Here is a 27,317-nt window from a genome sequence, read left to right on the forward strand (position 1 = left end):
CTAATTTGTAGATTTGACAGATGAAAAAACATACTGGCTTAAATATAAACAGGCTAACTTGAGTGGTTTAGAGCCAATTCGGGTTCTAAACCACTGAATTCTATTTATATATTTTTATTTATTTATTTATTAGGTTTGCCAACAGACAATAACACTTTTACATATATATCCTATTCAAATACTAGATCTGTACTCGTCCAATTGTGTTTGCCTATAACATGTTAATTTATTTACGCTACAAACGACGATAATTTATGTAAAATCAAACAACATACATAAACTGACGCGTATTTCCCACCAGGGTAAGCAGAGACTATGGAATTCCATTTGCTTTGATCCTGACATATTTCTCTTGCTTCCACATTCATCAGTTTCATACACGCTGATTCAGAGTAGACCGCACTGAAACTTTTCTAATGACATCTCCAATTTGGTCAATGTATGTCCTTCTAGGTCTTCCTCTACCAGCCCTACTAACCTTCGCTTTATATACTGCTTTCGTAATCTTATTATTATATGTATGTCGTTTCCATATCTCGGGTCTATGGAGTCCGGGACTTTTGGAAAGCGTGCGTGAGGCCGAAGCTTATTATTATAATCAAATAATAAATAAATAAACCTTAAAAGAATTCTACTTTATGAGTTTCAATTCATGTTTCGTTCGTAGATAATTGATACCACGTGGTTTCAGGATTTGTACCTTCTTAACCCCCTATTACATGGAAATTAAAATATAGCTGGCAAGGAGTGGGTATACACTGTACAGTCATGAGTAATATCATGTACCCGCTTTAGAACCCTATCGCACTATCATATTTGACTTTTAATGAGACTTACGGTTTAATTTGTCAAAAAACTAAATGTGACATGGTACTAAAGTGTATACTATACATATTAGTACTCGTGACAGTACTATAAACCTCTGCCTACTCCTTGGAGGGTACTGGCGTGATGCTATATCATGTACCCACTTTAGAACCCTATCGCACTATCATATTTGACATTTAATGAGACTTACGGTTTACATACATACATAAACTCACGCCTATTTCCCACCGGGGTAAGCAGAGACTATAGAATTCCATTTGCTTCGATCCTGACACACTTCTCTTGCTTCCTCCACATTCATCAATCGCTTCATACACGCACGCCGGTTCAGAGTAAATCGTATTGAACCTTTTCTAAGGACATCTCCATTTTGGTCATCGTAAGTCCTTCTCGGTCTTCCTCTGCCAGCCCTACCATCAACTTTCGCTTTATATACCGCTTTTGCAATTCTATTATCCTTCATCCGCTCTACGTGTCCAAAGCAACCTAACATTCCCTTCTTAATCCTAGTCACTATATCGTCCTACGAATATCGACTTACGGTTTAATTTGTCAAAAAACTTAATGTGACATGGTACTAAATTGTATACTAATAGTACTCGTGACAGTACTATAAACCTCTGCCTACACCTTGGAGGGTACAGGCGTGATGCTATATTATGTTGTATACACCGATAGGGATTATGAGCGTGAACTTATATATGTATGCGCAAGACCTTGATAGTACATTAGTGTTGTGAGTGAGTGACACGACAATCGCATTAGAGGAACGGATCTAGACCTGCGCATTGTCACCGCGCCACTTTTACTCTCATTGTTATTATAAACCAACCTGCTTTAATACGTTACATAACAATCAGTGATGTGCCGTTCTCGGGAATTTTCCCACTTTGGAAATATTGCCGGCAGAAAAAAGCACAAAAGTTACTTTTTAGGCAGATAGAATCAGAGTATAAGAGTGACCTTACTATTAAAGAGTTTTTTTTACAACAGGAACATTCCTACTTTGGGAATTTTCCCGGGAATATATGTGGTCAACAGCTGTCGAAACGCTCCAGATTATATTTGACTCTTCTTTTTTAGAATGAGAAAAGTATAGTCCAAACGTTCTAATAATAATAAGATTAAATTGTCTTAAGGGGCCTCTACGTATTGGCTTCGGCCCCACGCACGCCTTCCAAAAGTCCGGGACTCCATAGTCCCGAGATATGGAAACGACATACAAATAATAATAATAAACGTTTATTGCATGAATTCAGGTTAGGTACATTGCAGATTACAGTGCATAAAAATAGTAGGTATCACCAAATTCTACATTTTCAAGCATACACAATACAAACGCGCGCGCGCGTAGGTTCTAAAATTATTAAGATTCAAACATAAAGATCAAACAAGTCGAATTCAGTTTACAGTTTATTTTTATAATCCACTTTGTGATCCCTGTTTTAGTTAGGACATCACCGGCTGATCACACAATTATCCTAAAGTTAGATGATCCGTGCTTCGGAAGGCACGTTAAGCAGTCGGTCCTCGCTACTAATCACTTTATGTAATTACGTAGTCGTACATGAGCCATGTTAGGGCCATATGCGGCTCAATAGTAACCCTGACATCAGGGTTGATGAGGTTGGGCTCTGTCCTCACTACGAATAAACCTGCAATGTCCTAACCAAGGGACAGTCTTACAAAGGATTTTATGTTACACGTGTACCGAGAATCGAACCTAGGACATCAGAATTGTGAACCCAACGCTCAACCACTGGACCACAGAGCCCATCAGGCATATCAATTAATAGTTAGGATTGTAACATGGGCTGGCGAGGAGTGGTTATATAATACTATATACCTCTGCCTTACCCCTTCGGGGATACAGGCGTGATTGTATGTTATAACTCACGTCACACAGAACGTGATCACGAATCGCCCTTTAAGCTACAAGCTCATATTTAAGTCGTTTGCTCTAAACAATGTTACGGTTGCAATGACATTACCATAACACGCTACTGATCTATAGATCATAGATCGATAGATCATTAGGGCGGTGATCGATAGCGCGCGCGCATCATCCATTATTCATTTGAACTTTTTCGGTGTGTGCGAGAGAGACAAGAAATAATAGCGAAGCACAGACTAGGTATATCAGAATGGACAAATTTAGTGACTTAAAGTTATCTATTTTACATACCTACCTGAGCTAACGATCGCGACTATATTCAGAGTCAGAGATTTTACTCACTGGAGTCTCGCCTAATACCATATTGGTCCCGATTTCTGCAGACACATCCTAATTTTCTTTTAAGTTATACCCGTCATTTTCTTATCCACCGAAAAGGAAAGGGACGGTTGATTGATCAACAAGTTAATTTTAAAACGAATGAATAACCCGGGCGAATAAAATAGACATCTCCCTGGTTTGCAATCTCGTGATTTTTTATCTTATTATCACCTGAAGAAATATGTCGCGAGGAAACCCATATTCCCGAATAATACGTTTATAAGACTAACCTTTATTGTGCTGGCTTTCCCTCGATGGCTTTCCCTACGCGGATTGGAAGGTCAGACCGGCAGTTGCTTCTGTAAAAAAATCGAATCCGAGACATAACGACACGCGTCTAAAATGCGTTAAATAAATACTAAGGGAAAGTTACTCACAGTATTTATTCCGTATCTGTTGTCTTGTAACCCCAGGGCACTCTGGAAGCTGCTGATGCACTTTCCATTGTATTTTAGGCAATATTATTAGCTTTAACAGACTTTTGACACTATCTAAAAAGATACGCGCGCGATGGCGGTATGTGGACTAAAAACGTAGTCAATTAAATTCTCTTTGGAATAAACCAAAGAGATTTTTTTTTGTTTTGGTTTTCCCCGAAGGGTAAGGCAAAGGGAACTATGCCCATACAGCCATGCCTTACGTATTTTTTTTCTTGATGATTAATGAAATGATGAAAGGTGATGATGATGAAACCTAAACCCCCACCCTCGGAGTAGACTCCTACTCCGAACCCCAAACGAATTAACTCAAAAGTCCGCATAAACTTTCGAGTTATGAAGCGGCTTCTTGGCACGAAGCGAAAATAGGCAGATACACTTTGTTTATTGAATACTCTGATATAATAACACTCACGAATGTCTTCCGACTAACTTAATGCGGTCATTAACCACAAAACACCACTTCGTATAAATTATTTAGATTATCCAATGAAGAAAGCAACTATAATATATATTATATATACGTAAGTATATATTTTTAGAAAGCAACTGTCCCGTTCCCGTTCCCGCCAAAAAGCCTAAACCAAAGAGATATTTTTTTTGGTTAAATTTGCCCCGAGAAGGAGCAGGCAAAGGGACATAGCCATACAGCCTGGTCAAATGAAGTTTTTCTTCGTGTGATTTCTTGAATTATGTAGTTTTCTGTCTTCAGTAAATTGTTTTCGAAGGCCAGAGCCATTTCTTTTGTTTATTTTTTTGTCTTCATTCATTTATTATTTAAGAATAGTATTACAATGAACTGAACTTTTTTTTTGTGTAGAGCAACTTTTTGGCGGAAACCTGTGTTTATTTTTTATTTTATTTTATTTGGGTAACTTACAGTGATAGTATGATTAATTTATTCCTATGTAAAATAATGTTATAACATTCGTAAATACTTAAATCGAAAATAGAAATGTAATTATTAGTATCAACACAATTTTACGATATTACGAAATTCGAAAGGAAATCAAATCAAATATATTTATGAAACTACCTGGGTCGAACATAAAAGTCTGATATCTTTATAATCTGTGATAAGTCTCGGATTGAGTTGTGGAGTATTGATGGACAGTATAGTTTTAACATAAATCATCACGGCTTGTCCTTTCTGGGATGGGATAAATTACATTGCAGGGACCCTATGTTGTGGGTACAGAAATATAATCAAGATAAAACTAAAAATATTTAATTAAAACTCATTTGGGCCTGGTCTAATGCTTGATGATATTTTTTCTGGACAGACAACACATACTATTAAGATCTTTTTTTTTGGATGTGATTTATAGGGGGGGGTCTTTCGGTTGATCGAGGGGAGCCTGTACCCCGCAGTGGGACGTATTTAGGCTATTTACATGTATGTGTGTTGTGTGACTTCTTCTTCTTGTCGTTTCGATGGCATTCAGATGTGTGACTTACTGCAGATTTGCCGCAAATAGCATTAACTAATTGGCCGGGCAAATGGGAGCGCAGAGGACTCTCACCCGGTACAACATTTAAGACAAAAGGCCTGAGTGAGCCCAGTTGGTTGTGAACCTCGGGTCAAAGCGTCGTTTGAGAGAATTATGTTTGAAAGACTTAAGCGACCCTAGCGATAACCTCTGAATGAGGCAAATCGTCGATCCATGTCCGGGTCCTGATTTCTTTACTTACGATTCAACAGAAAAATATGAATTCAAATTCAAATATATCTTTATTCAGTAGGCAGTGCCGTAACTAGGGCGGTGCCAGCGGTGCCCAGGCACAGGGCGCAGACCCTGGAGGGGCGCAGAAATGACCAGACCAGTATCTAGTTTTGTTTCATGCATGGTAGTTAGTAGGTACATTTTGTTTTATTGCGAATATGGTGTAGACGCGCCCTCTGTACTATCTATATATCTATATGGCATTTTTCAAGCGATCTTGAAACAACAACACTTGTAAAGGTGGTTTTATATTTGTCTGATGTGTCGTGACGTGACGCGTCAGAACGGTATCGGTTTCATACATTTAGTACTAGCTGGTGCCCGCGACTTCGTCTGCGCAGGATTAGTATTTCGAACAATATGTTTATAAATTGTAGCCTATGTGTTATTCTGATGTATAAGCTATATTATTTTAAAGTTTCATTAAAATCCATTCAATAGTTTTTGCGTGAAAGAGTAACAAACATCCATCCATCCATCCATACAAACTTTCGCGTTTATAATATTAGTAGGATGGTAACGTTCACATGTGACGTGTTCACGTGTTGTGTTGTGATGGCTTATGTATGGAACCGATACAGTTCTGACGCGTCACGTCACGAGTCACGACACATCAGACAAATATAAATCCACCTTGTCTTGCTCGCAATATTACATACACAAACAAAAGTACCTATACCTTAACTATGAGACAATTTCTGTCTATATTCATTTGGAGGGCGCCACTTCTAACTTAGAAGTTCTAAGCAAATCTGTCAATCTAGCTGAGGAGATGTACATATAGATCACGTCACGCTTTCATTGCTGTCAGCCACATACATTGGTCCTCCCTTTATCTTTGATTTTATTCATGAACTACGTGCGGCGTTACTGACGCACTAGCGTGCGAGAGATAGATAGAAAATTCATCGTTCGACAAGAGTGAAAAGGATGACTTACAAAACTAAACGATTTAAAGGAAATGTTTCCCAATGTAGTAGTCGCTATAAAGATATTTTTAACGATGCCAGTGACTGTAGCTTCCTGCGAGAGATCATTCAGTAAGCTCAAATTAATAAAGACGTACGAGGGGAGGTCAAAAAGTTCGCGGAATGAGGGGGAAGGGGGTCGAAATTAAACACGAAACTATTTTTCCTTTTCAATATATTCTCCCTTAACCTTAACACATTTTCCGGATCTATCAAATAATTTGTTTATTCCATCATAAAATAAAGATTTCTCTTTGCTGTCAAAATAGGCCGAAATTGCAGACTTGACTTCTTCATCATCGCCAAATTTTCGTCCACGCAGTTCCTTTTTCATTTTTGGGAACAAATAATTAATCGCTGGGGGCCAAGTCTGGACTGTAAGGCGGGTGGTTTAATTTTTCGAACCCGCATCGGTGAATGGCAGCCGTCGCAACATGGCACGTGTGGACGGGTGCGTTGTCGTGCAAAAGGAGCACACCTCTTGACAGCTTTCCTCTTCTTTTTTCCTTGATAGCCTCTTTCAATCTATCCAGTAAAGAAGCGTAGTAATGTCCCGTTATAGTCACACCACGATCTTTATAATCAATCAGCAAAATACCTTCTGTATCCCAAAAAATAGTGGCCATGATCTTTCCGGCCGATTGTGACACCTTAAACTTCTTTGGAGGAGGTGTGCCTTTTTTATGCCACTGCATCGACTCTTGCTTCGACTCAGGTTCATAGTGGTGAACCCAGGTTTTATCTCCAGTAACAATCCGGGCCATAACTTCTTCCTTATTCTCTCCACAGAGCTCTAAAAACTGGCGAGAACACTCGACACGCTCGCTTTTTTGAAGTGGCATGAGCATTCTTGGAACCCATCTTGCGCTGACCTTAGTCATCCCAAGATGTTGATGTAGGATATTTAAAATACTTGTTTCGGATACACCGACCATTGCTGCAAGCTGCTTCTTCTTCAAGCGGGTATCTTCTAATACAAGTTTCTCTACTTTTTCGATGATTTCCGGTGTGGTGGCCTCAATGGGCCGTCCGGAGCGGGGGTCATCTTCAATCGACTCTCTTCCTTGCTTGAAAAGACTATGCCACTTGTAAACCATGGTTTTACCAGGGGCAGAGTCCGCGTAAACTGCTAACAGCTCTTGAAAAATCGTCTGAGCGGATTTTCCTTGCTTGGTGAGGAACTTAATGACGGCGCGGTGTTCAATTTTCTCCATATTCGCTGAGTTCTTCCCGATTCACTTGTTTGCTGGTCGATAGTTCAAACGTTAATGACCCGATTTGCTTCAAACTTGGTACATATACTGTTAATGAGGTGTGCAACTAGCGGCTACCTGTACGAGCAAACCAACCCCCTCCAACCCCTCCATTCCGCGAACTTTTTGACCTCCCCTCGTACCTGCGCTCGACGATGGGCCAAGAAAGATTGTCTGGCCTAGCGATTTTGTCGATTGAACGCGACATAGCACGGCTCCTGTCGTATGACAACGTAATCAAGGACTTCGCAATGAGAAAAGCGCGGAAAGTAAATCTTTGAGTAGGTAGCTGTCCTTTTTTTGTGATTACGGTTTACCTTAGCCTTGGGTCTTTACTATCGAGTACTTTGTGTCATTTCTGTATTTGAGCAAATATTTTTAAATAAACAATTTTTATCCTAAAAAAAATCTACTAAGTACCTATACCTTCGTAAACAAAAAATAGATAGATTTATTTTTATGCACATTTGTCCACTTTATTGTCAGAGCCTGGTTGGAGCATTTTTCAAGGGCGCAGTTGTGTAAGCCCGCACCGGGCGCATAAAAGGCTAGTTACGGCACTGTCAGTAGGTAACATAGTTACACTTTGAATCGTCAATTTTTACATAACGAACGTCTCATCCGCCTAAAACTACTGCAGCTTCTCACAACCTGTATAGCCGGGGAAAAGAAGCTGCAAGAGATACCTCGGCACAGGGCCATAGACGTTCTTTTTTTAAAAAATAAACATAAAATATTGTTATACAATTGAGTAATTTAGCTGCCTAATGGTAGTTCTCAGACAGTTGATGTACAGTCATGGGCAATATAAAGTACCTACTTTAGGACTCTGTCGCACTAACATATTTGACATTTAGTAAGACTCACAGTTCAATTTGTCAAAAAAGTTAATGTGACATGGTACCAAAGTGTATACATATTAATGCTTGTGACCGTACGTATGTTATATGTATGAGTGTATGTGCGTGCGGTGAAGTATGCTTCATACTCCCTCCGGTTGATTGAGGGGAGGCCTGTACCCAGCAGTGGGACGTATGTAGAATAGAATGGAAATAGTTTATTATAAAAGGACGCCACATACAAAAACAAGACAATAACATAATTTAAAATCTATAGGCTGTTTATATTATGCTTCTTCTCTCGTGTGGGTTGAGAGGTGGATTACCAACCTCATCAACCTTGGTGTCAGGGTTACTATTGAGCCGCCAAAGGCCCCTGACATAACTCATGTCACGACTACTTACATCAGTAAGTTGTAACCGGGACCAACTTAACGTGCCTTCCGAAGCACGAATTGTAATGTCCTAACCAAACTAGAGATCACACAGTTGTTTTTGTGATATTTCGCCACAGGGATTCGAACTCTGGACCCACATTTCACTTGATATTAACTCTGAATCATGGTCTGAATCATCCCCCTCAGTTTTGGTTACGATGTCACTAACACCCTGTATACTTATTGGCGTCCATGTAAGTATGTAAGTCTCAATTCTAGTATAATTAATTCTAAGAAAAACCTCGTACGTATGTAATTGATTTAAGTTTCGAACAGTTGACACTTGTCAGTGCGTGAGCGATTGTGATTGGTCGATCTAGTTCTGCCGCTGACCAATCACAGGCTATAAATCTTGCCTGCAGGCTGTCAATTGACCTAGTTATTTATAGTCTAAGAGTTAGAGGCAAATATCCACACAAACTTGAATATTTACAACACGTCGTAACATGGTTATCTTATGTGATGGGATACAATCACAATTGGGTACATCTGAGTATAGAGGTACATCCATCGCAAGATGTACTAAGTAAACACACCTCACCGAGCTTTCTGTTAGACCAACATGATAGGTGGTGAGCCGTATCGCCGTCTATAATGGGAAACCACACACAAGAACAAGACAACACCATTTAAAATTCCCCAAAATGACAATAATAATAATCCTTGCAATAGTTAGAACCAATACTATCCATAGTTCTTGCAATAGTTAGACGCAGTACTATCGATAGTTCTTGCAATAGTTAGAAGCAATACTATCGATAGTTCTTGCAATAGTTAGAAGCAATACTATCGATAGTTATTGCAATATTTATACGCAATACTATCGATAGTTCTTGCAATATTTATACGCAATACTATCGATAGTTCTTGCAATAGTTAGAAACAATACTATCGATAGTTCTTGCTATAGTTAAAAGCAGTACTATCGAGAGTTCTTGCAATGTATGTTTTAGTAGGTAGGACCGGTATGCATGTTGGTTATTTAATAAATAAATAAACTATTAATAGACACAACAACAACTCTCAGTCTACATTATTTAAACATGTGACCAATGATATTACATACGCCTAACAACAAGGTTAAATGCGGGTTTCAAAGCAATCAACAATTTTGATACTTTTAATTTAAACATTATCGTTGTACAAAAGGAGTTCACCTTTCAATAACTTTATTACTGCGAAATGACGTCAAAACCTTGATAATAATTAGAGTTGTAATGGTTTTTGGGTGGGGAACTGTTGCTTGAAGCAAATATGTGATTCATGTATGTCATTCTAAGTCATCACCATCTTCCTAGCATCATCCCCTTTTTCACAGGGTCCGCTTACCTAACCTGAAGATTCGACAGGTCCGGTTTTTTACAGAAGCGACTGCCTGTCTGACCTTCCAACCCGCGAAGGGAAAGCCAGCCTAATACAGGTTAGGTCACATACTTCCGAAAATGCATGTCTCGGGAATGTGGGTTGCCTCACCATGTTTTTCTTCACCACTGAGCACGTGATAAACATTTATGATCCAAATATGAATTCGAAAAGAAATTCGACAATCTTTGGTTTAGGCCTATGCTTGGATTCGAACCTGCGACCTCAAAGTGAGAGGCAAGCGTTATACCAACAGGGCTACCATGGCCCTATATTTATATTATCTGCATATCATAATTAATTTTCAAAAACATAAAACCATGCGATTTATTCTTTGCGGTCACTAGCCTATACTTATAAGTTAGAGTGCCTAATTAAAATCTAGGCTTTGAACTGTCGTTTAAGTTAAAAGACGGGTGTATGGGACATGTTAGTCTAGCACATTGCACTTAGTAGGTGAAAGATAAAACGAAGGTACAGTGCGCAGCGGTGAAGGAAAACATCTTGAGGAAACCCACATTTCCGAGAAATGCATTTTCGGAGCTATGTGACCTAACCTGTATTAAGATAAGATAATCGTTTATTGTCTAACTGTGTACAATGGGTGTTACATTTTACAAGGTATCAACAGTATATATGTACCCAGTATATATAGCCCTGTATTGGGCTGGTTTTCCCTTCAATTCTCAAATAAAAGGGAAGGTGCAGTTCTGTCGTATCAAGAGGTGAAGAATTTGGCGGGAAGAAGATAGGAATGGCGATTACTCCACCGACAAGAGCGCAAAAGAGACCTTCTTGCAGCGCCCTTACACATAAACATAAACAGTCTATAAACGTCCCCACAGACCACCCCTCATTCAACCAGAGGGTGATCTGGAGCATACTCTACCACGCTGCTCTACTGCGGGCAGGTGAACTTGTTTGGGCTAGTAGCCCGGAACGTACGGCTAAACATGCTTTCCGAATCACGGATCATCTTACTTTCGGATAATCAAACGATCAGCTGGTAAATCTGTTAGTCCCGGTTAATAACTACTTACTGATGTATTAAATAAGTAGTCGTACTTGAGCCAGGGCAGGGGCCTTCGGCGGTTCAATAATAATCGTGATACCAGGTTTGATGAGGTTGGTAATCCACCACACAACCCATACGATAGAAGAAGAACAGGGAGTCGAACCCGGAACCTCCGAATTGTAAACCCAACTCTCAAAAACTATCAATCACGCTTTACTGTCCAACACTACAAAGTGTCAAAGTTACTCGTAAAACTAAATCGTTTCCTCCACTCGTGCTGAGATGAATGATCCGATTCTCGCGGGCTTCTATTTTTTCTGCCACACTCGGAATAGGCAGCCAATTACCAGCCCATATATATAAAGTAAGGTTGTTTTTGTCTGTATCGTCGTAAAAGGCCCTAATTACGTCTTCCGGTGAATCGCGCGACAAAAAGTCAAGAAGGTGTGCGGTTGCGCACTGTCAGGATGAACCACCCGGTTCTATAGGGTTGCTGGTTATATAACACTGCGGTCCTGTGGTTCACTGGGCCGGTTTGAATCCCGGTACTGGACTTGCACCAATGAGTTATTAAATTATCTTAAGTGCAGTTTTCACTAGAACATTGCTTTTTTTTTCTCAGATAAGATAAGATAAGATTCTTATTTGCCATAAATGCAGTGTGACAGATGTTACAAAAAAATATAGTTTACCGTGCATTTAAATTACATAAATCATGCAAAATTTATAAAATTTAAAATATAAAAGTGTCAATATGAGAGAGAGACAGCACCTTCTCCAAAAATGTTTAAAAAAAAAAAAATACAAAGGTCCTATTATGAAATTGATTGTTGTACAGATTTAAATAAATGTCATTAAATGTCGACGGCGATACGGCTCACCACCTATCACGTTGGTCTAACAGAAAGCTCGGTGAAGTGTGGGTACTTAGTTCATCTTACGATGGGTTTACCGAGGTTTTTCTTGCAGTTTCTTTTCCCCGGCTATACAGGTTGAGAAGCTGCAGTAGTTTTAGGCGGATGCGACGTTCGTTATGTAAAAAATACCGATTCAAAGTGTAACTATATTACGTACTGAATATAGATATTTTTGAATTTGAATTACCACTGACTACCCCAATTGGCATATAGTCATGAGCTTATTGTTATTTTATAAACTAAGTACCCACACCTGACCGAGCTTTCTGTTAGACTGATAAAAGAAGAATACCAGCACTATTTCAGTCTTCCCCAGTAAGTATTTTTGCCAACCCTAGACAGTAATAACCGGTAAATAACTAAGTCTCATTCAAAAAGAAATCACGTATTGATACACATACACAGAGTAATGAGAGGAAACAAGAGACTTACTACAATTTTAATTTAATTAAAAAATACTTCTGCTGACAGACATGGACACCGAGTTTTTAATACAGACATAATAAACTAAAATAACATATCATAAGCCTTTTTGGTCTTGGTGTCATACAAGACCATTAACCCTGCCCCAAGGGGGACAAAGTCATCTTCTCTGCCCTCCACTGCCCGGGGCAATTTTTGTTCGGCGCTTCCATGTCGCAGGGGTGGGCGCCTCTTACTTCAGTAGGTATTAGGCTCTTACGTCACAACTCACCGAGCTTTCTGTTAGACCAACGTGATAGCTGGTGAGTCAATATCGGTCGAGTCAACTGTGTTAGTGAAAACTGCATTTCAGTTAATTAATAACTCATTGGTGTAAGTCCGGTACCGGGGTTCAAAGCTAAAATAAAGAAGAAACTAAATCGAAAAGGTTCGATTAGGACGAGATTTCAACCCGCAGCCCTTGACAAGATAAAGATTTCTATTGTGTATAAATGTAGGTACTTACAGTTATAAATAATTGTTGCTGTTATAATTGCAACGTCTCACTTAATTTTGCCTTTACAGGCATATACACAATTCACACAAGCAATGAAATAACAAAGAGAGAGACAACAATTTAAAAAAAAACAAAAAAAAACTATTAGACATTAGTATATACAATGGATAAGCAACATGGGCCATGTCAGGGGCATTTGGCGGCTCAATAATAATCCTGACACCAGGGTTGATGAGGCTGGTATTCCACCTCACAACCCACACGATAAGAAGAAGAAAAATGGATAAGAAAGCAAGCCAGCCGAGCCTGCATGACAACCGCGCCGCGCGCGGCGCGAATTATATTGAGCGCTTCGACCAATAAACGATACGAATGCTATCTACGTAGGTGGACGTCAAACGGCTATTGGTCGAAGGCCTCGATATAATTCGGGCCGTGCGCGGCGCGGTTACCGTGCAGGGTCCTACAGGACGTGCGTGTTAACACGCTGCCGCATTTTATCGAATCAATTTACTCTATGTGAGTTTCTCTAAGCACGAGTAAGTATCAAAACATCCTTAGATACTAAAACATTAGATTACAATCAAAAATACTACAAGTAATAATGGTTTCAAACGATTAATTACAGAACCCTAACACATTAACACTTTAAAGAATGTTAAACGATCGCGCCACGACACATACGTATTTGGCAGAGTAATGAGAGGAAAGTATTTAGATCAATGTAGTATTGAAAGGGTTATAGCGTGGGTAGGTGCGTTAGAAATTGTCCGCATGGTTAGGTAGAATGGGTACGTACGCCCAGTGCTGTGCCTTTCAGGAGAATGTTTCTACTTTGAGAATGTTCGCGATAATTTTTTTTTTGTTTCCGTTTTCCCCGAAGGGTAAGGCAAAGGGCACTATGCCCATACAGCCATGTCTTACGTTTTTTTTTTCTTGATGATTAATGAAATGATGAATGGTAGATAGATACACTTTGTTTATTGAATAACTATGTTACCTGCTAAATTAATATATTTTTTTAACGAGAATTTTTTTTAATTAACGACCTCCATGGTCCAGTGGTTGAGCGTTGGGCTCACGATCCGGAGGTCCCGGGTTCGATTCCCGGTGGGGACATTTATCACTAAAACTACTTTGTGGTCCCTAGTTTGGTTAGGACATTACAGGCTGATCACCTGATTGTCCGACAGTAAGACGATCCGTGCTTCGGAAGGCACGTTAAGCCGTTGGTCCCGGTTACTACTTACTGATGTAAGTACACACACACACACACGCACGCACGCACGCACGCACGCACGCACGCATGCACGCACGCACGCACGCACGCACGCACGCACGCACGCACGCACGCACGCACGCACGCACACACACACACACACACACACAGGCACATCCCTCCTTTGCATGTATGTAAATTATAGTAATAATGTATAAGCATGGTAGAACAATAAAATAAAAGCATAAAATGTTATTGTTACCTACTTTGGAAGAGCGGTGCCTTCTAACACAGGCCCTATTAGCTTAAAAGAAGGCATCAGCCTCTAGCTGATTGTATCTTGTTTGTTGCCAATAAACATTATTTTATTTTATTTTTTATTTTTATTTTAAGTACGTAGTCGTTGTATGAGTCATGTCAGGGGCCTTTGGCGGCTCAACTGTAACCCTGACACCAGGGTTGATGAGTTTGGTAATTCACCTCACAACCCACACGATAGAAGAAGAATATATTTTTGAATTTGAATTTGAACTTTATTAACGACCTTTAGACAGATAAGCCTAGAGTACAAGAAACGACAATTTGTTTTTATTTATTTATAGACTAAATTACATACATGTACACTTTAATACTAACGCCAAACAACCGTAGTTGCCAGTGTGTTTACTATTAAAGAGTTTTTATACTTAAATATTTTTTTGGGAATATTCCCAGTAACGGCACATAACTGCGTACGCCGCGCCGGTACTGGGAGAATGGGTGATACATTTCTCCATGTTTGGACTCACTAATATACCAATACAAGGAGTGGTTGCAGGTTTTTCTTCACCCCGGGATGGACGTGCAATTTGTAGCACACCCCAGACATACGGTCACGAGCATTAATATGTATACATTTTGGTACCATGTCACATTAACTTTTTGACAAATTGAACTGTAAGTCGCACTAAATGTCAAATATGTTAGTGCGACAGAGTCCTAAAGTGGGTATATTATATTGCTCATGACTGTACATACATACATATCACGCTCATTTCCTGTTGGGGTAGGTAGAGACCATGGAATTCCCCTTACTACGATCCTGACACACCACTTTCGCTTTTTCCATTCTCATCATGCCCGCCGGCTTAGAATATCATTGACCATGGGGGTTAAAATGGCGCACATACTTTCATATGCGCAAATGTCAAATTGCAACATTGCTTTCTTAGACGAATTGCTTCCATGTCGCCATTTTAACCCCCCTGGCCTTTCTAAAACATCCCCAGACATGCCACACAAAAACACGCCGCGGAGAGTTACCGTTCCTTATAATTATTGTACGGTTGTAGGTATAATCAAATTAATCTACTTACGTTGTTTTTTCCTTCAGAATGGTTTTTCTACGGGTGGGCACCTTTAAAAAAAATTCTTCACATTTTTTTTGTCCGATTATAAGAGTTCATAACATTTTATCCATAAAAATTATTATAGAACGTGCTGCAATAACAATCCGCCTAATTTTTGACCCGGCAAATTACAAAAACGCTTTTAAAAACGGCTAGCCGTAATGTAAAACAGCGGATTATACAATCAGGCTGCGACATAATGCAGTTGTATCGCCTAAGCTCGCATTGCTCTTGCGCCGACCTCCGTCGCATTATACTGCGTGATTACTATGTCATGATCTATATGATTTATGTCACATATGATCGTGATCCGTGTTGCAATGATCTAGAACCAAGGTCACGATTTACAAAAGGTTTGTGAGATTATAATGTTGATAGCTTGGTTGATAAAGCTCGTTGTCGAAACGGTTACGGTCGAGCCATCAGCTGCTGTTTTAAAATAAAACTAGATATATAAAAAAAATATTTTTAAACCATTTCTTGCGTTCTAAAAAGTTTTCACTTAACAGTTTTTTAAATTATTTTATGTTTATTTCTTCGGTTCCACTGGTCTGTCTGCAGTGGGAGAGCTCGATGTGTCAGGAAGGATTGGATACGTTGGACTTGGAGGACCTGCGAAGAAATATAAACATTAGTATGATTGTATAACAGCCTCTGTGGTCTAGTGGTTAGAGCGTTAGGCTCACCAACTGGAGGTCCGGGTTCGATTCCCGATGGGGACATTGTCGAAATCACTTTCTGAGACTGTCCTTTATATGATAAGGACTTTTCAGGCAGGAATCACCTGATTGTCCGAAAAAGTAAGATGATTCCGTGCTTCGGAGGGCACGTTAAGCCGTTGGTCCCGGCTATTAGCCGTAAACAAAAACACCTTCACCAACCCGCATTGGAGCAGCGTGGTGGAGTATGCTCCATACCCCCATACCCCCGGTTGATTGAGGGGAGGTGTGTGCCCAGCAGTGGGATGTATATAGGCTGTTTATGTTATGTATGTATGATTGTAAGGCGACCTTGGGTGGTGTACTAAGTTCAAGATAAATTACGAAATTCTGATTTAAAGATAGACCTAAACCTAACGAAAAACATTTTCTTTTTTCTATTTAACTTATTTATGAATTTTAATTATGAAAAACGTATAAATAAGTCCGACATTGTTTTTCTGTGACGTCACAGTGTGCTATTTCAATTTGATACGGAGCATACTCCACTACGCTGCTCGAGTACCGGTTGGTAGAGGTGCTTTACAACTTACAGCCCAGACCAACGGTGTAATCAGGTGTTTCAAGGCTGCAATATCCTCAGCAAACAAAGGACAGTCTCACAAAGTGATTTCGTCAAAGTCCCCACCGGGCATCGAACCTGGACCTTCAGATCGTGAGCCTAACGCTCTAACCATTAAACCATGGAGGCTATCTGTCAACAAGAAATCTAAATACTAAAACAAAAATACAAGTAGACCTGTGGGACTCGGTGGTGGTATATTCGGTGGACTCGGCGATCTCGGGGGCATGGAAGTGTGGCTGGGGGACTTAAGGTGAACCCGCGCCACCGAGGGGGCAGTACCTGCACGTGGCAACCTGGCCAGCGACGCTGCCCGCTCCAACTTTATTCCGTAAGAGTTCACTACTATCGCGAAATACACGGCAACTGTAATAAAGCATTGTTACCTTCATAATCATCAGCCCATTAACGTCCCCACTGCTGGGGCACGGGCCTTCCACGGGACGATTCAGACCATGATTTTGAGTTGATATCAAGTGGAATTTCCTGTCTTCTTTCCTGGAAAGTCCCTCATTCGTGTCGAGCGCCGAGCTGGGTTTGGAGCGGAGAGTTGCCGTTCTATTCTTAACGCAGTATTTGTTATTCTTTCGAGCCAAAGAGGCAGCCAATCAGCTCGCGACACCAAACACTTCAGGACCCCGACACCGACCCCGCCGGCGTGGTCGACGACTTCCCTCAATCAGCGCTCATCGCTATCGACCCACTAGGGTCGATTAATTCTTTTAAATATTTTTTTTCCTCTCAGAAAACGCCCTGAGCAGAGGTTCGCGTCCAACTGGGTACCCTCAGGCCTGTTGTCTTAAACGTTGTACCGCGTGAGAGCCTTCAGCGCTCCCCATTTGTCTCCCCAGTTATTCTTTAATCTATGGTCAAAATAATAGGTACTAAATACTCACTCAACCCCTGAATAATGCCGTACAAAACTATGTTATTTATAAACACGGCTATAACGGTCATTCCTTCACTTCTGAATTCGCATTCGATATCTTCCGTCAGTATGTACAACGCTGATAGCAGATGAAACAGCAGTACTAGGAACCTGGCTATCAATGCTGTTATCACGTAGACTGTCGTTATTGGCCTGGCCTGGAATAGAGTCCGCTACTACTTCTCACGTGTGAGTTGAGAGGTGGATTACCAAGCTCATCAACCCTAGTATCAGGGTTACTATTGAGCCGCCAAAGGCCCCTGACATGGCCCATGTAACGGCTACTTACTTACATCAGTAATTAGTAACCGGGACCAACGGCTTAACGTGCCTTCCGAAGGACGGATCATCTTACTTTCAGACAATCAGGTAATCAGCTTGATGTCCTAACCAAACTAGGGATTAGAAAGTGATTTTTGTGATATTTCCCCACCGGGATTCGAACCCGAGTCCTCCGGATCGTGAGTGTAACGCTCAACCACCGGACCACGGAGGCCGTTGAGTCCGCTTGTAAAATATTGGGGGGTCTAATCAACCTTTGTTCTCAACCTTTGATTCGATCGTCGAACTAGTGAGAATGTTTGGCTAGTTCGACGATCGAACTAATGAATCGAACTAGTGAGAACAAACCCTAATCAAATCAAGCAAAAGAAAATAAAATTTTACATGAAAGTTTCTTGTAATACAGTGCTTATAAGTTTTGATAAACACAGCGTTTTTATTATATAGTTAGTTATTATTTCATAATAAGCTTTTTTACATAAAGTAAGCTTTAAGTTGGGGTCGCTCACGTTCGTAAGTTTACCCTCAAGACCCTACACTTGACCTCTGGGTGTTATGACACAATACTACTGCGCCAAAGACTTGCCAACAAAGACATTTCGCTGATGGAAATGCTAAGGCTTTAAACCCAAATAATTAAAAACGAGGTCAGCTATTTCTTAAAAGTTACTGCAAGCTGTCTTCTGATAGCTTTAGACTCAGCTCATCCCTTACAGATAAACTCACGACTATATCCCAATTGGGGTAATTAGAGGTACATCCATCGCAAGAAGAACTATGTACCTACACCTCACCGAGCTTTAGACATCATAATATTTATATAAGAATAAAAAACTCACTTGCCAAGTTGTAATAATTAAAGCTATGGAGATACCAAACAGAGCCAGACCAGCAACATGATTGAAGGTTCCTAAGGTACGCACTGTTGTGCCTAATGCACCTTTAGAATGCAAATCCTTACATATAGGAACATAACCTACTGAGAACGTTAAACCATCAAACTGAAACAGACAAAAATAGTCATTTTAAAAACTATAACGTGCATACAATATTTTTTATCATTTCTCTTGCCTAACCTGAAGATTTGACAGGCCTGGTTTTGTACAGAAGCGACTGCCTGTCTCACCTTCCAACCCGCGAAGGAAAAACCAACCCAAAATAGATTAGGTCCCAAGTTTCCTCACGATGTTTTCCTTCAGCGCTGAGCACGTGATAGTTATTTATGAAATATATTATAATTAGTGAAGAGACAGGATTGTGTTAGAAACACCATCTTGCGCTCAAAGCCTCGCATAGCGGACGTGAGCAAAAAAGCTGCAAAATTAAAGTGGGAGTGGACCGGTCATGTTTGCCGAATGCAACATGATAGGTGGGCAAAAGTTGTCACGGAGTAGACACCTCTTGGATGCAGAGGCAGAAGCAGACCCAGGAAGCGATGGAGAGACGACCTGGAGACGGACAGACAGACGTATTGGAGAGAGATCGCTCAGGACAGGCAGGATTGGAAGCTCAGAGGGGAGGCCTTTGCCAAGCAGTGGGACAATTCAGGCTAACTAATAATAATGGATGTAACTTACCATGGAATATATACTGATCAGATAAGTGGCTAGTTTCAAATCCTTAACACATAAGCAGCATCTGTCTACAACCGGAATTCGCTTTATTGTTGGCATTTAGAACTCATTTACAATAACAACTTTATATTATATTTCAGTGTAAGTATAAGTTTATTAATAGCTTAAAAATCCTTTGAAGAACTATAAAATATTATGTTGCCTAAAAGTAATATCATAGACATGTTTCTGTTATCTCTATAAGTGTCAGATGGGTTAAAACCTCTTTCTTCCTATCCAAGATATCTTCTTTTCTATTCTTCTTATAACAAACGCATATTCACCCTAACCTTCTTCTTCTTCTCTCATGTGGGTTGTGAGGTGGACTACTCACCTCATCAACCCTGGTGTCAGGTTTACTATTGAGCTGCCAAAGGCCCCTGACATGCCTAATGTAACGACTACTTACTTACATCAGTAACCGTGACCAACGGCTTACCGTGCCTTCCGAAGCACGGATCATCTTACTTTGGGACAATCAGGTGATCAGCCTGTAATGTCCTCACCAAACTAGGGATCACATAGTAATTTTTGTGATATTTCCCCATCGGGAATCGAACCCAGACCTCCACATCGTGAGCCTAACGCTCTAACCACTACACCACGGAGGCTGTGCCACTGTTTTATACACTCAATTTTTTTTTTAAAACACAGGCTGCATGTTACTGGCGTGATATAAAAGTAAATAAAAGGTAATTACTCAATTTCAAAAGTGATAAAGGCACACTCACACTGTTGCGATGTCGTAACCGGAACAGCGATCAATCAGTCACTCATTCACTCATTACCATTTGAATGGATATTTTGACAAACGACCTGACTGCATTGAGCTTTGCGTATCAGATATATTATTGCGTTAGAAAGTAGATCTATATCAAGGACCGTAAGATACGGGCGTCACTTCAGTGGGGTTACACCTTTTTGTGGTTGGAATAGAATTTTCTTTGCTCGACTGGGAACGAATAAAAACATAGAACTGGGGGGTTGAGATGTGGCCATCGAAGCAATTCATCTATGAAAGCAATATTTCTATTTGACATTTGTTTGCATTGCGCACTTACTTTTATATGCGCAAATGTCAAATTGTAATATTGCTTTCTTAGATGAATTGCTTCGAGGTGGCCATTTTAGCCCCCCTGCTTAATCTTTCCGAACATATCGTAAATACAAACAGAGGTTATCTTTTTTAATATGATGACCATAATACAGGCACAGGGCTGGTCATCTACCACCCTCAGAAAAATAAGCGGGCGTTTCCTTTGGGATAGCGCTACACTATTTTTTTCTGTCACTTTTTGGGGGAAGTGAGGTTTATACGTACAGAGAGAAAGAGAGAGAGAGAGAGAGAGAGAGAGAGAAAAGGTGACGAACTCAGCATTGTGTATATTTCCAGACAAACAGACGCTGTTTTTCAGTCGCTCCTTAATTTTACAGCACACATTCTATAACTTTTTATAACTCATTGGTGGAAGTCCAGTACCGGGGTTTGAACCGGCGCTGCCCGTTTGTGAAGTAAGCCGGTTTACTACAGGACCAAAGAGAGTCATCATCATCACCAGCCCATTAACGTCCCCACTGCTGGGGCACGGGCCTTCCCTATGGATGGATAGGGAGATCGGGCCTTAAACCATCACGCGGGTCCAGTGCGGATTAATGGTTATTAACGACTGCTAATGCAGCCGGGACCAACAACTTAACGTGCCTTCCGAAGCACGAAGCTCGAGATGAAAACTTTTATTTTTTTTGTGGTCACCCATCCTATGACCGGCCTTTGCGAAAGTTGCTTAACTTCAACAATCGCAGACCGAGCGCGTTTACCGCTGCACCACCGAAGGCAAAGGCCGGTCATAGGATGACTGACCACAAAAAAAATTTTCATATCGAGCTCCTCCGTGCTTCGGAAGGCACGTTAAGCCGTTGGTCCCGGCTGCATTAGCAGTCGTTAATAACCACCAATCCGCACTGGACCCGCGTGGTGGTTTAAGGCCCGATCTCCCTATCCATCCATAGGAAAGGCCCGTGCCCCAGCAGTGGGGACGTTAAGTAAGTATTGTAGTTGTTAGAATAAAATAAAAATAACCGAAGTTGTGCATGTTAGTTTCATCAATGGCCACTGCAGAAGTATGATATTTAAATATATGATTATTGATAGCATTTCATTGTCTTGTCAAAGTCATGATGTATGGGCCATGAAGGTGTGGGCCAGAAACTATAATTAGGCATTATTTACTATAAATAAGATAAAGGCTTAGTACTATACGTATATATGAGGAGCTCGGTGGCGCAGCGGTAATCGCGCTCGGTCTACGATTGTTGAAGTTAAGCAACTTTCGCAAAGGAGGATGGGTTGACAAAAAAAATAAAACATCTCGAGCTCCTCCGTGCTTCGGAAGGCACGTTAAGCCGTTGGTCCCGGCTGCATTAGCAGTCGTTAATATAACCATCAATCTGCACTGGGCCCGCGTGATGGTTTAAGGCCCGATCTCCCTATCTATTCATAGAGAAGACCCGTGCCCCAGCAGTGGGGACGTTAATGGGCTGATGATGATGATGACTATATATGCTAGTAAGAGTACGGGAAATTAATTTTATAAATTATTTAAATTTTAAGTGTTTTTCAAGTTATTTATTATCTTATTTTGCTTTTTGTTCTTCTTCTAACGCGTGGGTTTGTGGGTTGAGGTGGATTACCAACCCGTTCAACCCTGGTGTCAGGGTTATTATTTAGCCGCCAAAGACCCCTGACATGGCTCATGTAACGACTACGTACTTACATAAGTACGTAGTAACCGGGACCAACGGCTTAACGTGCCTTCCGAAGCACGAATTATCTTACTTTTTGGACAATCAGCCAGGTCTGCATGACGACCGCGCCGCGCGTGGCGCGAATTATATCGAGCGCTTGGACCAATAAACGATACGAATGCTATCTACGTAGATGGACGTCAAATGGCTATTGGTCGAAGCGTTCAATATAAATCGCGCTGCGTCATGCAGACCCAGCAGGTGATCAGCCTGTAATGTCCTAACCAAACTTTTTTTTTTTTTTCCTTTAAATATCTGCAATCAGTCGCAAGACTTTAATCAGATTTGGTGTGTGAATTGATTAGTTAGAAGTAAAGCAACCAATGCCACCATCTTCCATAGTACTCAGCGCCCAAGAACATCCTGCCTTTTGAGCCTCTTCACCCTGTTGCTAGCTTCCAACAGCATAGTTGCTAAGGGATTTGGATGGTTACTCAACCGTTCCTTATGCCTTTTGTTGTACTTCCTTCCTAACCAAACTAGGGATCACAAAGTGATTGAGTGATTGATTTATATTGTTTTCTCGTCATACAGCGCATTGGGTTACACAGCAATGTTGTATGTACCTTTATAAATAAATTAATAAATATATACCATCTAAAAAAAGAAAGCGTTGTTGAGGACGAACGGACGGACGGTTCGGAGGGCACGTTAAGCCGTTGGTCCCGGCTATTAGCCGTAAAAACACCTCCACCAACCCGCAGTGGAGCAGCGTGGTGGAGTATGCTCCATACCCTCTTCGGTTGATTGAGAGGAGGCCTGTGCCCAGCAGTGGGACGTATAGGTTATTTATGTTATGTTATGTTGAGGACGAACATTAAGAACGTAGTGATATCCTTTTGTGGTTTGTCTGGTGATGACTTGTTCAAACGGTTCCGACAAATAGTTAGTCAGGTTTTCCGATGCGGTATCTTCCTCGTACGATGCTTAATGTATCCTGTGCTTAACCTTGTTCAAATAAAACGAACTCTACTCATACTAATAACTTTATTACCATTAATTACTTATTTGTTTGTAGATTTGCCTCGGAATCGGAAATTATAGACGAGATTTGCTTTTGCGATAACTTTATACTGCATTTGTTCTGTCACTTTTTGTGTCAGTGGCAGCCCTAGGGTGGTGCGAGGTGTGCCACGGGTGCCAAAATAGGGGCGAGGGGGAACTAAAACTTCATCGGGTTAGATTGCAGCCACATAAAACTCGTACCGGGTGGCTGGCAACATTTATAAAAGATTTAAATAAGTTTTCGGTTTTTGACGAAGCTTGTGCGGATTTTATTATGTATGATTTGAATATGCTTTGCCTTTTTTTATTTTGAATATGAATGTTGGTACCAACGAAGCCTGTCGTGGATTTACATTCTGTTTATTATTATTATTTTTATACGTATTATACGTACTATTTTGTTATGTACTATTTTGTTATTATGTACTATTTTTTTTTCCGATTTAAATAGGCCGAAATAAGAGGGGGTGATCAACCAAGAGTGGTCCACCCGGAAACTAAAACTTCATCGGGTTAGATTGCGGCCACATAAAACTCGCACCGGGTGGCCGGAAACATTTATAAAAAAATTAAATAAGTAGGTAAATTTCGGTGGCCGTAAACTAATCGAAAAATGTTGTATTTTAAGGGGCTGAGGGGTGCCACTTTGAGGTCTGGAACCAACTTAATATTTTGCTAGGGCCGCCACTGTTTTTGGGGAAAGTGAAATATACGCGTATAGCATACATTCACTGTCGCAATTTATAAGAAAAAAAAACAACTCTACAAAATGTAAATATATAAAAGGAGAAACTGACTGACTGACATATCAATGCACAGCCTAAACGGCAAAACGTAGGCACTTGATTGGAAGAGACGTAGCCTAGGTACCGTAGAGGTGCACTAAGAAAGGAATTCCCACGGGAACGGGAATTAGCGGAAAAATCCTTTTGTATGAAAATTTAAACCACTTAAGATAGACGCTTGAAATTTGGCATGCAGGTACCTTAGTTAACTTAAAGCTTAGTTGCAAGGCAACAGTATATTGCAAAATTCCCACGGGAACGGAAGTTGCCGCGAAAAAACATTTGTATGAAAAAATCTAAACTGCATAGGTTAGATGCTTGAAATTTCATATGCACTCCCATACACACAAAGATCTCTCTTCTATAACAAGCCACGCGGACGAAGTCGCGGGCAAAAGCTAGTCGTTACATAAATAACAAAACACGAACCGACCCTACATGTACAGTCATGAGCAATATAATGTACCCACTTTAGGACTCTGTCGCACTAACATATTTGACATTTAGTGAGACATTTCAATTTGTTAAAAAAGTTAATGTGACATGGTACCAAAGTGTATACATATTAATGTTCGTGACCGTACACGCGCATCTGTGTGTGTGTGAATTATGACGCTCATACGATTGTAAATTAACGTAAGATCAAAGGATGGGGAGGACGGGGGAGGGAAACCTAGCTCAGCCGCTGGAGGGGAGCGGCGCCGTTCTACACGTTAAGAAAGAAAGAAAGAAAGAAAGAAATAAAGAAAGAAAGAAAGAAAGAAAGAAAGAAAGAAAGAAAGAAAGAAAGAAAGAAAGAAAGAAAGAAAGAAAGAAAGAAAGAAAGAAAGAAAGAAAGAAAGAAAGAAAGAAAGAAAGAAAGAAAGAAAGAAAGAAAGAAAGAAAGAAAGAAAGAAAGAAAGAAAGAAAGAAAGAAAGAAAGATTTATTACTTCCGGACACCACAGACACAGACAGACAGGTGCATTACATTTAACACAGGACAGAAACCACCATTATTCCTTATTATATGCAACCGGTAATCGAAGGAACACTCGACAATAATTTACGCGTAGATTTCAATAAGGAACTTGTATCCAGAGCCGCGTTCGCTCTTCAGCTTAATGTTGACGAAGTTGAACCCGAGACCTCCTCTGGTGATCGACGGCTCGGCCAGACCGTTCTCCAGATCCTTAAAAAAAAGACAAAAATACACTTTAGTGCACTAAAAAAGCAATAACACTAAAGCTTAGTCGGAAGCAGTACCGGGGTATTTTTATTGTTTTTTATCGTGGTTTATTACAGATCTCGCAATTAGTGTGTTAGGGGATCAAAAAATAGTAATGTTAAGAATACCCGTGGTTGTATGCCAATCTATCCTAAGAGTTTGTTTACCACGGCATGCGACCACGGCTATGTCCTAAACATCACTAGTCAGAAGAATTTATGAGAAATATATCCAGTTATAAAGTATAGGAGGAGCTCGGTGGCGCAGCGGTAAACGCGCTCGGTCTGCGATTGGTGAAGTAAAGCAACTTTCGCAAAGGCCGGTCATAGGATGGGTGACCACAAAAAAAAAAGTTTTCATCTCGAGCTCCTCCGTGCTTCGGAAGGCACGTCAAGCCATTGGTCCCGGCTGCATTAGCAGTCGTTAATAACCAACAATCCGCACTGGGCCCGCGTGGTGGTTTGAGGCCCGATCTCCCTATCCATCCATAGGGAAGGCCCGTGCCCCAGCAGTGGGGACGTTAATGGGCTGATGATGATGATAAAGTATAGTAGTTATACAGTTGGCTCGACCATTATCGACGGTGGTACGGCTCACCACCTATCACGTTGGTCTAACAGGAAGCTCGATAAGGCGGGGGCATTCAGTTCATCATACGATGGCAATAACTTTGACTACCACTCCTGGGATATAGTTGTGTGCTTAAGCTGTGTACTCACCTTTATAGCAATTCCTTTTATCTTCTGGTCTCCTATCGGATATTCAAAGAAGACTTCCTCTTCTCGCTTCACTAATGGTATAGCATTTTTCTCCAACGATTTCTCATACACTTTCCGTACAATTCCACTATGGTCGTATGTCTGCCCTACTATGACACTTTTTCCATACACAACTGCTATTAAAGCAAGAAGAATTAATATTTTAGTATACATTTTCACTTGTTTCCTTTAAAAGCGTAGCTTGAGTTGATGTTTGTGATATAACTGACAAGTAATTCCAAGATTTATACCGATGGCAGTAGAAGAAAGAGACGGGTGTATTTAGAGCGAGAGAAGAGAGGTCAAACCATCTGATTCATCGTGTTAAGTTGGTGTTACATGTAGTTTGTTTTTTTTCCTTGATTGCACTTTCCTTGTTTTGTGTCGAGAACATGAAATAGTCTTGATTATGATGTGATCCAGCCGATTTCAGCTACGGCGACTGCTAAATTAGTCTTAAGTATATTTTGAATCTACTAACATAGTTTGTAAATCTCTGTTGCTTTACTAACATAATATAGATGCTTTTCTCTTTATTTAAGAGCTGCGCTCTTGCCAGTGGAGTAATCGCAATTCCTCTCTTCTCTCCGCCAAAACCTTCACCTCCTGATACGACACGACCTGCACCTTCTCTTTTATAATGTTTCATAAATATTCTCCTAGGTCTACCCCTTCCTCTCTTCCCTTCAATTTGTCCATCTATGATGTTTGTCATAAATGAATCGTGTCGTATCAGGTGGCCAATCATATTTCCTCTCCGGTTCTCTATAGTCTTCATTATGCTTCTCCTTAATAGATGCTTTGATTATTATTATTATATTCGTCGTTTGGTTTTACTTGGGTTATGTTTGGGAAAACATAACATAAGCTAATGTCAGAGGTACATCCATCGCAAGATGAAGTAAAAGTACTCTCACCTCACCGAGCTTTCTGTTAGACCAATGTAATATGTTCATTTCCCTCCCACCAAAATATAAACCCAACAGGAATCGAATTTACGACCTTCTGCATGTGAACTAACTACTAGATGGTCTTGTTTATCAATCAGTGTATCACAGAGTAAGGTCAGTGAC

General features: G+C 40.5%; 2 protein-coding genes across 2 annotated transcripts in view; one reads left to right on the forward strand and one right to left on the reverse strand.

Annotated features, from left to right (window-relative positions):
• The window catches only part of LOC126377324 (NADPH oxidase 5), a 96,334-nt gene that overhangs the window by 12,747 nt on the left and 56,270 nt on the right, over positions 1-27,317 (forward strand). The gene's annotated exons all lie outside the window — the stretch shown is intronic.
• Positions 25,191-26,485, reverse strand: LOC126377426 (uncharacterized). The gene is made up of 2 exons (XM_050025169.1): positions 26,206-26,485; positions 25,191-25,450 (listed from the first exon to the last, which is right to left on the reverse strand). Exons 1-2 carry the CDS (start codon positions 26,416-26,418, stop codon positions 25,325-25,327), a joined length of 339 nt encoding a protein of 112 aa, XP_049881126.1. The 5' UTR covers positions 26,419-26,485; the 3' UTR covers positions 25,191-25,324.

The sequence above is a fragment of the Pectinophora gossypiella genome, chromosome 23, assembly GCF_024362695.1.
Source record: "Pectinophora gossypiella chromosome 23, ilPecGoss1.1, whole genome shotgun sequence".
Classification (NCBI taxonomy): Eukaryota; Metazoa; Arthropoda; class Insecta; order Lepidoptera; family Gelechiidae; genus Pectinophora; species Pectinophora gossypiella.

Coding starts and splice junctions, on each gene's coding strand:
- LOC126377426 (XM_050025169.1), bottom strand. CDS start 26,418: ATGTATACTAAAATATTAATTCTTCTTGCTTTAATAGCAGTTGTGTAT. Junction 25,451..26,205: donor TAAAAGGAATTGCTATAAAG/GTGAGTACACAG, acceptor CTTTTTTTTAAG/GATCTGGAGAACGGTCTGGC.